The sequence below is a fragment of the Myotis brandtii genome, unplaced genomic scaffold, assembly GCF_000412655.1.
Source record: "Myotis brandtii unplaced genomic scaffold, ASM41265v1 scaffold420, whole genome shotgun sequence".
NCBI lineage: Eukaryota > Metazoa > Chordata > Mammalia > Chiroptera > Vespertilionidae > Myotis > Myotis brandtii.
The window spans coordinates 1,971,307-1,984,789 of record NW_005366109.1 but is presented as its reverse complement, the minus strand read 5'-3'; the positions used below and the strand labels follow the sequence as shown (position 1 = coordinate 1,984,789).

At 48.0% G+C, this 13,483-nt stretch overlaps 1 protein-coding gene across 1 annotated transcript in view; it reads right to left on the bottom strand.

The window, feature by feature from the left end:
* DNAH8 (dynein, axonemal, heavy chain 8) overlaps positions 1 to 13,483 on the bottom strand; it is a 272,357-nt gene that overhangs the window by 27,337 nt on the left and 231,537 nt on the right. Inside the window, exons 83-85 of the mRNA XM_005873788.2 lie at positions 10,299 to 10,415; positions 8,286 to 8,387; positions 3,982 to 4,142 (exon numbers count right to left, since the gene is read on the bottom strand). Of these exons, the coding sequence (XP_005873850.1) occupies positions 3,982 to 4,142; positions 8,286 to 8,387; positions 10,299 to 10,415 (380 nt within the window). The remainder of the gene's footprint in view (positions 1 to 3,981; positions 4,143 to 8,285; positions 8,388 to 10,298; positions 10,416 to 13,483) is intronic.

Sequence of the window (13,483 nt, the reverse complement as noted above, 5' to 3'; positions counted from 1 at the left end):
CCCCCCCCCCCCCCCCGGGACCTCTCTGCAGCTTCACTCCACCTCTGCAGTCCATCGCCGGCCCCGACTGCAGCCTACATCACACACAGGGCCTCCAAGGTGGTCGATTAGTGCAAATAGCCCGTAAATGTAGGCAAATGTGCTCAATTTCACTCAAAATGAGAGAAAATAAATTAAAACCATGCTGAGGCACCATTTCTCACTGCCGTTCTGGTGACAATTCAAAACCTCACCACTGCTCTGTGGGTGAGACTGAGGGGCCAGGCACGCCCGCACTGCTGGTGAGAGTAACAGCACAGCCGATGGAAGGGACTTTGGCAACATTCACTAGGCCTTGGTCTAGCCAGCATCCCAGAGAGCAATTTACCCTGAAAACACATGCCCCGCTATATGGGAAACGGCACGCAGGAGGTTATTCGCTGAGGAGTTATTTGGGATAGTGAAGCACTGGAAGCAACCCTAAAGGCCCACCCTCAGGAGAAGGATGCAGGGACGATGGAGCATGAGAACCGAGGAGCCTGCAGCTGCACCGTAATGAGGGCGGCATCTATGAGCTGAACGGAGTGGTTATAAGATACACCGTTAAGTGAAAAAGGCAAGACACAGAATTAGTATGGCAACTTTGTTTAAGAACGAAAGGATCATGAGAATATCTAAGTACATGTGTATGTATGTCTGGGCAAAAAGAGCAATGGACAGCCCAGCTGACGTGGCTCAGTGGTTGGGTGTCAACCTGTGAACCAGGAGCTCATGGTTCGATTCCCAGTCGGGGCACAGGCCTGGGTTTCGGGCTCGATCCCCCGTGTGGCGTGCAGGAGGCAGCTGATTAATGGTTCTCTCTCTCTTCATTGATGTTTCTAGCTTTCTGTCCCTCTCCCTTCCTCTCTGAAATCAAGAAAAATATATTAAAAACCCATCATGAACAAAGATGGAAAAAAACTAAAATGTAATACAAACAAAAACAAAGTACCTACATATCAACGGATGGCACAACCACACAGAAAAACGTCGGCCTGACTTTTGAGCAGAGCACCCTGTGCACCCTCACTGGGATCTGTCCTAAGGGCAAAAAGGTCAGCAAAGAAACCTTGACCTGCACTTAGGACATTGGGGTGCTGGTGGGGTGTTCAGAGCAAGTGAGTAAAGATATTGAAGTTGCTGGGAACCGGAGTTCTCACCATGGGAGGAAAGAGACAGCAACATGAAATGAGGGAAGACAAGGCCCAGCCCTGAGGTATACAATTGGACTCGGACCTGTTAGTATTGGCCTATGATGTTTTAAAAATACTTATTTCCTAGCTCATCCACTGAGAGGGGCTACAAGGAGAGAGAGAGAGAGAGAGAGAGAGAGAGAGAGAGAGAGAGAGAGAAATGTGCTTATATACGGACATAGCTGTAGACATATAAATACACAGAGGTTTAAATATAGAAAAAGAAAATGCAAATGGAACCAAATGTGAGTCATCAGTGACTCTCAGTAAAGGGTCTATGAGAGTTTACTGCGTACTTGCAACTCGTGTGCGGGCTTGTAATGGCTCCAATAAAAGTCCAGGGAAAGTCTCTCTCTGGCTTCCCATTTGAATTACACTTTAGTTGCCCTGCTTTGAGCTGTTCCGAGCTTCGGTTTATCTTCCCTGCGAGCTGGTGATCAAACTGCCCTCGGTGATGCAGGCGCGGGCGCGCGTGCCGTCCCAGGGTGAGATGCGGCCAGCCTTACTCTGCGCTCCTAGGCACCGGCTCCCACGGCTCCAAGGGCTCTCGCCAAGGATGGAGCCCAAGTTCTAAGGCCTCATTCGCGACCACGTCACCTGCTCGTTTACAAGTGCATTACCACCTACTGCCCATTTTCCGGCCCGCTCACATGCATCAGGAGACCTTTCTATGGACTAGCCCCCTCACTGGGTCCTCCACAACCTGAAGAACTGCGTATGGCGGTCGCAGTCAACACATGTTCCCTGCCATCAGGCACGGGCTGGCACGGGAGGAACAGCGGTGAAAAGAGGCAAGAGCGTCAACAGAATGAGCTTATGTTGAATGATGGCAGCCAGATGACAGTGAACAATACATACAGATGTGTCAGCTGGTGAGAAAACCTATAGAAAAGGCAGACAAGGAGGATGGACTGTGAGGTGGTGGGGAGTGGTTAGCCATTGCTAAATAGGGCGGCCAGGGAAGGCTTCTTTGACATTTCAGCAAAGGACGGAAGAGGTGAAAAGGTGAGCCACAGTGCTGCGTGGGAAGGACCGCCAGGAAGTACAGGTAGCCTGTGGTGAGAGCCTCGGGCCTGTCTGAGGGACCGGAAGCCGGCAGTAGCTGGAGCTGGTGGCCACGGGGAGGGCGGGGAGGAGGGGGGCGACAGAAAGGGACCAGCCAGGGGTGGGTGCAGATGGAATTATTGGGCCTTGGAGGTCACCTGGAGGTCACTGTTGGCCTTGGACCTTGACTCAGAGTAAGATGAGCCTTCAGAGGGTTCTGGGCAGAGGCCTGATGCGGTCCGACTCACATTTTTAAAAGTCTCAGCGAAAGCAAACCTCTTTCTGTTTTCTCTTTCAGATAATGTTTAAGTTGATGCGCAAATGGGTCCCTGAGGAATCCTTTTAATTGTTTCCTGCCTCCAGCTAACTTTATGACGGCTTTTATTCTTCAAAGAGCAGCCAGCGCCGCCACCAAAGGGCCATCGGCTCCTCCCGTGGGGTCTGAAGGGAGCGTTAGCCATCCGTGGGCCTTTGGAGCGACGCTCACATCTTTGAAGATGAAAAGAACATGAGAGAGATGAGAGGGAACGGAGAAGTTAGAATCAACGTGGGTGACAGAGGCCAGGAGGCCAAGCCTGGTGAAGGGTGAGGCGCGTGCAGGACTGGAGGGCACGGGGGCTCCGGGGCTGCCTGTGAGGGCAGACGACCAGGTGAGGATGTGGGCTGCGGCTGCAGGGGAGTGATGGGGAGAGGGCACGCCACACACTGTCTCAGCCATCACAGCTTAACAGCGGTTCAACCTGTGGGTCGCGACCCCTTTGGCGGTCGAACAACCCTTTCACAGGGGTCGCCTAAGACCATCCTGCATATCAGATATTTACATGATGATTCATAACAGTAGCAAAATTACAGTTATGAAGTAGCAATGAAAATAATTTGATGGTTGGGTCACAACATGAGGAACTATATTTAAAGGGCCAGAAGGTTGAGAACCACTGCCCTAGATCAACCTTCCAGAGGGCTGTTGGTTTCTCTCTACTTCCTAAAACCACGCTCCTAGAGTAGACTTTGTGGCCTTGCGTCAGTGGGCCGGAGGAGACCACCCAGAGGAGGCTGAGCTGGGGCCTCTCCGTGGAGCCAGAGGCTCGGTCTGCAGGTGGGACTTCCGGGGAGATGAGGGATGCGACCTCCTCCACAGGAGGGTCCTGGAAGGGGCTTGGGACCTGGATGCCCCTCCTACCTCTTCACCCGCCTCTGGCCTGTGGGACTGGCACAGGGACCTCCCCTCACCCGCCCTGTGCGTCTTGCTCACTGCCTGGTGCCCCGTGGACGGTTAGCGACAGAGGAGGCCCTGAGCAGCCAGGGAGCAGATCAAGCACAAGTACCACCGCGCCCTCCTCTCTCGCCCCTCCTGGCCCTGCTAGATTCTACTTAGGACCATTATTTTTCATGGACTTTTTTGAGGTAAGAGGCAAGGACTACTGTCCTATCCGTGGAGAGCATCGGCGCCAATCACACCAGCTGGTTTTATGACACGACAGAGAAGTAATCAGTGCATAAATTAGAGCCTTCACACTGCCATAAACTCCAGAGCATCGGGATTTAGTGAGGGGAGAGCTGCCAAGATCCGACAAAGTTGTAATTGGGAGACAGAAAGTGACACAATTTTTCATAATAAAATGAAAAGCAGGGAAAGGAGAGAGACTGAGAGAGAGAGGAAATGCGCATTATTGCCAGGCTGGGTTACAAATGATGCCTTCAGATTTCAAAAGGGCCAGGAACTTACGTGATGTCGGCATTCGGGTGAAGCCCAAAGACCTCGGGGTTGTCGAGGGAGGGCAGCGACTGGATGTACTCGAAATACTGGTCCAAGGTCTTGCAGAGGGGGATTTTATATCCGGTGTAAAAGCAGAACGACGGCTCAAACATCTTCTCGCTGAACCAGACCTGCATGGGAGAGAAAAGAGAAGAAATAAAGTCGATAAACATCTAAATGAAAACTGCTACTGGGAAAGAGAAAGGGTTGCCTTATTTCCATTTTAATAGTTTTTAATATTGAGGCTGAAAGCACCCAAATGCAGCCACTGACAGAATGATGAGCTCGCAGATGAAGAAAAGAGGCCGGGATGCAAAAGCAATGGAGCCCCAGCCCGTTCCACAGCAGAGAAGATATTTGCTGACCGTGGAGAGTGGAGCCGGCCGCGCAAGTCTGCTCCCGGATCCAGTACCTGGCTGACCCGCCAGCCCTCTGTGTGTGTGTTTTAAGATTTTTAATTTATTTTTAGAGAGAGAGGAAGGGAGAGGGAAAGAGAGACAGGGGGGAGAGAGAGAGAGAGAGAGAGAGAGAGAGAGAGAGAGAGAGAGATATCCATGTGAAAATGGAACATGGATCAGCTGCTTCCTGCATGCCCCCTATTGGGGATGGATCCCCCTACGGGGTCATGTGCCCTGACTGGGAATTGAACAGGCAACATGTCTGTGCGCTGGTCAGGACTCGATCCCTCTTTTAAAGAGGAGTGGCAACACACTGCAGAATAGATGAGGCAACACACACACACACACACACACACACACACACACACACGAGACAGTATCTGGCCTTTTCAGTGCCGCCCTTCTCCCCCCAGCGGGGCTCCTGCCAGGGGGGCTGGGTCTATGCTCACTGGGGCTCAAGGCAGCACTGAGCACAGCACGAGGCCAGGAAAACTTCCACGCCTCTCCCTTCCCACCCTGCGCTGGAGAGCTCCCCCGTTAATTAAGTTCTGTCCTTGGCCACAAGAAGCAAATGTATCCAACCGTCTTATTGTTCGCTTAAGGACATCCTTTTCTCATTCCATATGAGCTGATTATGTGTAATGTAGCAGCGAGAGCACAAATATATACTCGGTGTGAACAGACTTATTCTGAAGAGGAAAAAATAATGCTGAATGCCTACCAGCCCGATTTGAGACAATGACTTTAGTGTCTAACAGAGCAATTTTCCCGGTCGGAAGGGAGCTAATGGGGAGACAGGGGAGCAGAAAAGCAGGCGGATGTCTGAATCTCTCGAGGACGCTGCGTGGAAAGGGGTGGGACTGTGCTTACTCAGGCTAACCACACCTGCGCCAGGCTCTTTGCTCCATAGCCTTCTTCCCACTCTTTTTAGGGCCAGCGATTGTTCTGAATATGAAACACCCCGTGTACCCGTTCTCCCGGTTGCTCCATTTGCCGAAATCCTATCCTATTCAACTTCCACGCATGAGGCACTGAGCTTAGAATGAGAACAGAGTGCAAAGATGAGGCACACACAGTCCTTTCCTTCAAGGAGCTTGTGACCCAGTGGAGGGCTAAGCCGATTACATAATAGCCGCAGTACAAAGGGCACCGAGGCAAGAGCCGGGGAAATAAAAATAAGCCAAGTACCAAGGAGGTGCAAAGCAGGAGGAAAGCACAGCCAGACCTGTATGGGAGAGAAAATAGAAGTGATAAGGTAAGGTATGTCAGGTAAGGCTTTATCTAAGAGGTGATTTTGGAGGTAAACCTTGAAGGACAGGATTGTGACAGTGGGACTGGTGATGGGGAGACCACACAGGCAAAGGCACAGAATAACTAGTGCACATGTGAGGCAGGTGGGGGAAAGGACGAAGGCTCGGGTAAATCTAGTGTGGTGGTGAGAGAGAGGACAGGAAAGGTGAAGGGGGGCCCTATTACGGATGACTGTGTTTGTCAGGCTGATGACGTGCTAATTTAAGAAGTGGGGGACAGTTGGGAGCTATTAGAGAGCACAGTGGTGTGATCGTGGTCATTCTGAGACAGATTATGTTCTTGGGGATGGGGATGACGAGGCAGGGGAAGGCCAGGGGCCCTCAGCACATAGACCACCAGTGACCACTGTGAGCTCTGTGTTGTCAGGTGACATCTGCATATATAAAAGTCTAAGTGACCGTTACGCACTATGACCCGCACTGACCACCAGGGGGCAGATGCTCAATGCAGGAGCTGCCCCCTGGTGGTTAGTGCGCTCCCACAGCCAACCTCCTGGGCCAACCTCCAGCAGTCCCTCCCCCCAGGACTGGGTGAGAAGGCCCCTATTGGCCCCCATTGCCACCTAGGCCAAGGGACCCCACCCGTGCATGAATTCTTGCACCGGGCCTCTAGTATATTTATAAAAGCAAATAGAAGTCTCCACCTGTTTTTCCATTAATTTATTTACATGCACACAACTAGTTGGATTCACTAACACAAATAGCTGAGTTTCATCCAATTTGGAGGACATTTTGGGGATATATTAAAAATACAGAATATGAAGTCTACATGGAATTACTGTGGGAGATTCTAGAAGGTACTTTACAAAGACACGCAGTCATACTCCAAAGACAAATAAGGTTCTACAATTGTTGGTTTTAGGGGAGACACACCATAAGATGCTGAGAATAGAGAAGAGATTAGCCCCAAACTGAAAGCCACAGGAATGCAGGATCCCACTGGAAGGCACTGATATACAATTAAACCAGTTCTCTCTCGGACAATGCTAGGTAACGTAGGGTGAAGTGGCAACAACGAAGTTAGATCTCCTGGTTAGAAGATAAGATGAAGCCGAGGTTGCGATGCCTTTTTCTCCTTTGAACCTCGGATACAGAGGTGAGTTTATCATATTCCTTGATTTTATTGTTCTCATGAGTCTAGGCACCTTTCACCTTAGTCTTTTCCCCATTCAGCGCTGCTATCCACTCCTAGTCTCCTTCCCTCGGAGGGCATCTATTTAAATGTCCTTGATCTATGTCCCCAGCGATGCATTTATCCTTGTGAAATATACACGTATAACTTTATAGATCTCATTTGATTTCATTAACCTCTGCACTCAACAGTAAGTTTGTAAGACCTGTGCATGCTGTCACACGGATCGCTTCCTCCCAGTGCTGCGTTGTGTTCCACGGCAGGCGGCCGCGGCATTCAACTCCTCCATCCCCGTGAAGACTCCTAGGTTGCCTTCAACTTCCCACAGAGTATCACCATGGACATTTGTCAGCATATCCATTTGTAGACTCTTCCTAGAAATACTCTGGGATGGACCTACCCAGGATACTTAATTTTAGTAAATTTGCCCAATGGCTTTCCGGGAGGTGTGGACGGTCTGACGTCCAGCAGCCTGACTCCTGCCTTCACCATCCTTACCGACACACACCTCTCCACACACGGCTTCAGAAAAACGTGTAAAGGGTTGAAGGAAACATCAGCTTCCTGGTAAACCCCCAATTTACCAAAGTAACCCCAAAAGCATGTGTTCTTAATTCTGTTGAGGTTTTAATTTTGTTTCGAGGGGGAGAATCATTGACACAGAGAATTACCAATATAGATTCTAATATAAAGAATTCAAGTAACCATAAAATACGTATCTGGTTTTCTCCCACTTAGGTAATATATATTCCTTCTTTGACATGTAAAAATTTTAAGAAGAGTTTGAGTCTGATGGGCTATTTATACTATTCATCCTTGATGTGAAAGGTGAAAGCCATAATTGCTAAGAACATTCTCTAGAAAATGTTCAATATGATATATGTGGGTTTTACTGGGCACAGAGAAAAAAAAAATGAGCACTTCATCAATTTTCAATTGTCTGTCCTAATGGAAAAGATGAGAAAACTCAAATTATGGTTCATTTTCCAATCAGTTATTTTGGGGCTTGAAATCGCTTTGCGTGGTTTCAGAGGAAGAAGCAGAGAAATTATGTGCAGTGTTTTCAAGGAGGAGGGGGTGGGGGGCCCTGGGCATGCGCGGCTCATCTACACGGAAGACTCACAGACCACAAGCAGATTGCTGGCTGGTTTGGCTTTGGTTTTAACTTGGTTTTGTTGGCTGACTCTGTAGCAGCTCGGCTCTGTACCTTCCCCGCCCACTCCCTCCCCCCTTAAGTTTGGCTTGGCTTTGGTTTTAACTTGGTTTTGTTGGCTGACTCTTTGTAGCAGCTCGGCTCTGTACCTTCCTCGCCCACTCCCTCCCCCCTTAAGTTTGGCTCTTCTATTACCAAAAAAAATGTTTTTGCTTAAAAGGAAAATGCAATAAAATATGTCTTCATGCCTTTCCCCCACCCCACCACCACAATTGACTTACTCTAGCAAAGCAATTAAGTAGACGTTTATCAAAGTCGTCTGTCACTCTGCCTCCATATTGCACTTCTCCAATCATGTACCGAACTGTACTCCACGATACACCCTGCGTTAGGAAGAACAAAGAGTGATTCACTGTCCATCCAAACAAAAACCCCTAAACATTTCGGGTCTCTCCTAGGGGCCGAGGTCTGGAAAAGGAAGCCCCCGCTCGACGGCGGAAGCTTCTCATCATGTCGTATTAACAGATCTTTTGCGCTTACACGACTGGAATGGCCACGGTTTGTTCACGAAAGACAGTTCCACAACGCCACACAGCTGTGACCGTGGAGCTCACCTGTGGTTTAAAACACCCTATTTTTCACTCTGTGTTTGTAATCACCTATCATGCTCATTACAGTAGTGCTGAGCTGTTAGACAAGGAAAGGTTGTGTTTAGTGAAGAAAAGAAAAATCAAGTCATCAACACTCTGATATGCTTCCTTCGAAATATGCCTTCTGAATCAGTGCGAGAACAACTCGGAAATTACTCACAAGATGTTTCTGCAACGAAATCCTTTGGTATCTCACTCTGTGAGTGACAACTACGTTAAAGTATGGATTAATGTCCATAGCCATTTTATGCTCGCAATGCATTCCAGATATTAATAGTGTTTTTTAATTTAAAAATCCCTTCAATAACATCTGAGGTAGGAGACGTAAGGATGCTTGATTTTTCTTTACTTCCTCTTGATTAAAACTTTACTTTTCAGCTTCGTGGCCTTTCAAAGCAACTATTTCAAGAGCACTGTTGTTTGTATATGCCAGTGATGGCGAACCTATGACACGCGTGTCAGAGGCGACACGCGAACTCATTTTTTTGGTTGATTTTTCTTTGTTAAATGGCATTTAAATATATAAAATAAATATCAAAAATATAAGTCTTTGTTTTACTATGGTTGCAAATATCAAAAAATTTCCATATGTGACACGGCACCAGAGTTAAGTTAGGGTTTTTCAAAATGCTGACACGCCGAGCTCAAAAGGTTGATCATTGCAGAATATGAACCCAATGTGATACAAGTTTTCATCAAAACGTCATAGTCAGTATATTATCCCCTTGTAGCAGAAAGGAAAAACGGTGGTTTGACCCTGGATTTCCCACCGGCCCGGATGAAGATTCCCCGTGGCTCACCGTCCCCCCGGTGCCGTGCCGTGACTATAATCTTCCTCAGGACCTACTAGGAGGAGAGGGGAGCAGGGCGCTGGCGCTTTGAGCCCTACTAGCACCACACACTGTGCTGTCTCGTGCTGACTCATTTACTCTCCACAGAAGCCAGAGCCAGGACATAGGGGAGGAAACAGGCTCAGAGAGGCTCAGGAACTTGCTCAAGGTCACAGAGAGACAGATCACGGGCCTTTACAGCTCCCGTGTGAAAGGACAACAGGTTTGCATTCTCAGTCCTGTGACCTTGAGGAAGTCCCTTATTCTCTTTTGTCTCTTGTTTCATCAGTAAAAAGGGGCTACCAGTAATGGCTTCTGTGTCTGCCCCACAGAGCTGTGAAAATGGGATGAGGCCCTGCCTGCGGGAGCACTCTGAAGACCAGAGTGCTCAATAGGATAATTAGTGACCATTGTCAGGAATTGTTGCAATTCATATGCATGAGCTTAAACATCCGTTCAGATGTGATTCACGTGAAAAAGGACTTCCCCGTGGCTGGGAGATAACATGTCACTTCTGCGGAGACACAGGGAGAGGAAGAAAGAAAAGTGTGACTCGAGGTGCGTTCTCTCGAAGCGCACTGGGACCCTTGGCTGTGACATGAGGACACGAGTGTGCGAGAGTCCGAATGCACTCCTGGGGGCAGGAGGGAGGGAGTGGGAAGGGCTGGCCAGCACACGGCTGAGGGGAAGGAGCAGGCTGGGTGCCGGAGCTGGGGGACCTCAGCAGGCTCTCTGAATATCACACTGAAAATGTCTATAGAGGCTTGATTAAGGACAGCGATAAAAATAGAAAAGAGAAAAAAATATCACTCACCTTCTTAATGTCGCATTCATCAAGGTGATTCTGAATAAACTGAACGCTGGCTGTAAAGTCGGCAGAATTGAACTCATAGGGAATATTCCATCCCAAGGGGCCGAATTTGCGGCGCTCCTTAAAAACACCAGAGGAAAGAACTGAGTGAGGTGTTTACAGTGCATGCAGCTGACCCCTTTTGATTGTTACCATGTAAAGTAAGTACAATTAAAGCATGATATCAAAACTCATGAACATAAAAGAACAGTTTTCAATTTGGGGTATAATAACCTTCCAAAACATTATTCGGTGGCTCTAGAGACAGATGGCTTACAAGAGCAAATCGCCAAATACTTGCTGAATTGGTGTTCTTGGGTTTAGAGAAGTCTAGGTCTCCATTGCCAACTCAAAAACAAAAACAACAGGTGCTAAAAAATATCTGTTGAATGAATTATTTATTCATTGTTTATTCTAAATTGGACTCTTGGAAGTTTCAAATGTTAAATGTAAAGTTTTGAATTTTTGTTTTTCAACGTGGATAACTTAAGCACTCAAGAGTATTTAGACTCTCTGCTAGTTTCCCTTTGTAATCTTGCCATTTTGGCTTCTGGAAACCAAATATCTCTAAAACATGGCACATCTTTCTGTCTCAGAATGCTCACACTGCCCTCATTCACACTCTCCATCTGCGAAGCTACTCACAGTGACCCACTGCCTTGCTAGTCTGGAGACCACTTTACCACTGTGCTGTGTTAGAACCGGTATTTCCAGGCCCGGACCACCGAGCGAACCACCCAGGTGAGCTCAAATGTTGCCAAACCTCAGCTTGCCCTGCCTCAGCACACGGCCAGCCTCTCGGGAAGGTCCAGTGGTTTCGTTGGGTTTCCTCCTGGGCCTCGGACCCCACCATCTGAGGTGAGGACCCACGTGGAGAGTAGAATCCTGGTGTATCTGTGGGGAGCTGTGATCACACTTCTCTACCTGGGAATGTATTTTTTGTCTCTTCTGCTTTCCCCAACCCAACTCTCTCTCTCTCTCTCTCTTTCTCTCTCTCTCTCTCTCTCTCTCTCTCTCTCTCTCTCACTCACACACATACACACACACACACACACACACACACACACACATCCAATCCTTCCTTCTGCAGCTGCTTCATGCTTGCATTCTGACAAACACCACCATTGAAAGGAATCTAACTGAATGTTAGTTTTGGACAAGTTCGTGGACAGGTCAGAGAAGAAACTCAGAAAGCATGAAGGTTTTAATTACTGATTTTCAGGATACACTTTAAAATATTAAGCAAACCATGAAAAAGTAATTTGGGTCCAGATGTCCAGCTCTAGGAGATCAGACGGAGGGCAAACACAGAACTTTTTAAAATGTCTACTCCCACTACTTTTAGATCTGTACTTATTTAGGTTCGGTTGTCAGGCATTCAACGTTTCTATGGTGTGACTCCCAGCCTTGTCCCTTAGCGAATTCTATCAAACGTAGACAGTCAGTCCAAAAAGAGCCAACCAGATTCCTTCTCCCAGGAGTGTGGACTTGGGGTTCAGAATTGCTACTGGTGTTTACCCTCATGCGAGCTCCGCTAGGGAGACTCAGCCTCAGGACCTGGGAACCACCACCTTCCACCTTGACACAGAGAAGGGGAAGGAGCAGAGGTGTGGCCTCGACAGGAGGAGAGACATGTGGTGTTGTTCCAGGTGTGAGAAGGGAGCACTGGGTCTCAATGGTGTCTGCTTCTCTATTTAAAAAAATTTTTTTTAAATTGATTTTAGAGAGAGGAAGGGGGAGGGATAAAGGGACAGAAACATTGATGGACTGCTTCCCACACGCCACTACTGGGGATGGAGCCTACAACCCAGGCAAGTGCCCTGACCTGGAGTCAAATTGAGACCTCCTAGCTCATGGGCTGACGCTCAACCACTGGGCCACACTGGCCAGGCAGCATCAGCTTCTCTTGATGGTTTTCTGCGTCATAGTCTCAGCATTCCTGTTGCCTTGATGAGTTTTCTAGCTATTCATAGTCTATACTCAGTTTTGAGCGTTGGCAGTGAAAAACATCTCCCATTTTTGTCTCCCCTTTTACACCTGTATTTCGGGGTAAGGATCATGGCTGCCTAATAAGCATCTATATATATAAAAGCCTAAGTGACCATCCGACCGTTCAACTGTCCGACCAATAACTATGACATGCACTGACCACCAGGGGGCAGATGCTCAATGCAGGAGCTGCTGGGCTGCAGTGATTTGGCGGCTGCGGTTCGTGGGTGACGCACCCAGAACCAGAGAGGGGGGAGCCTGATTCCGGGATGCATCACCAGAGAACTGTCCTCTTCCAATCCGGGACCCCTCGGGAGATGCCGGAGAGCCGATTCCTGCCCAATCCCCTCAGGCCAGGTCGAGGGACTCCACCGGTGCATGAATCCATGTACCGGGCCTCTGATTAGTTAATAATGATCAGAATGAAAGGCACATTTTCTCTCACCCTCTGGGGGTGCAGATAGGGGTCAATTCCAAGGGTTTTGAATTTCTTGAGTGGATCCCAAAAACATTGAAGCGAGCCTCCTCCAGGTTATTCCAGAGCAAGTGTGCATGGGAAGGGCCTATGAATATTAATGTGAAAATGCATTCAGCTAACCCCTGAGTCCCTGGAATTTCTTCTGTTTGAGATCTTCAAAGAGAAGAATGCTAACCACTTACTGGTGAAATGCAAATGTTTTCTCATTTATAAAAAAAAGAGAATCAAATTTAAAATAGTTTCACCTATGTTTGACTTAATTTTTAAAATTAACTGTCCAATTAAGACAGAAGACTGAATAAAGAGTAATTCTTTCCTCCCAATTATCGCAGCAGCTTAAATGGGCTCTATGGAAACACTCCCATTTATAACCACCGGGCAATTACAATTCAGTTGCTCCTTAAAAGGTGATCTTTGAAAATTGCTCCAAATGTGCTGAGGTTTGCCTCATTTAATTTATAGCATTCACTCTTTATATATTATTATTTATCTACACTAATAAAAGAGAAACATGGTAATTAGCGTACGACCGCTACCCTTTTCATTGGCTAATCAGTGAGTATATGCAAATTAACTGTCAGCCAAGATGGCAGCCGGCAGCCAGGCACTGAAGCGAGCAGGGAGGCTTGCTTGCTGCAGACTCCAACGTTCACCGCCTCACTTGCCGGCCTCTCAGTTGCAA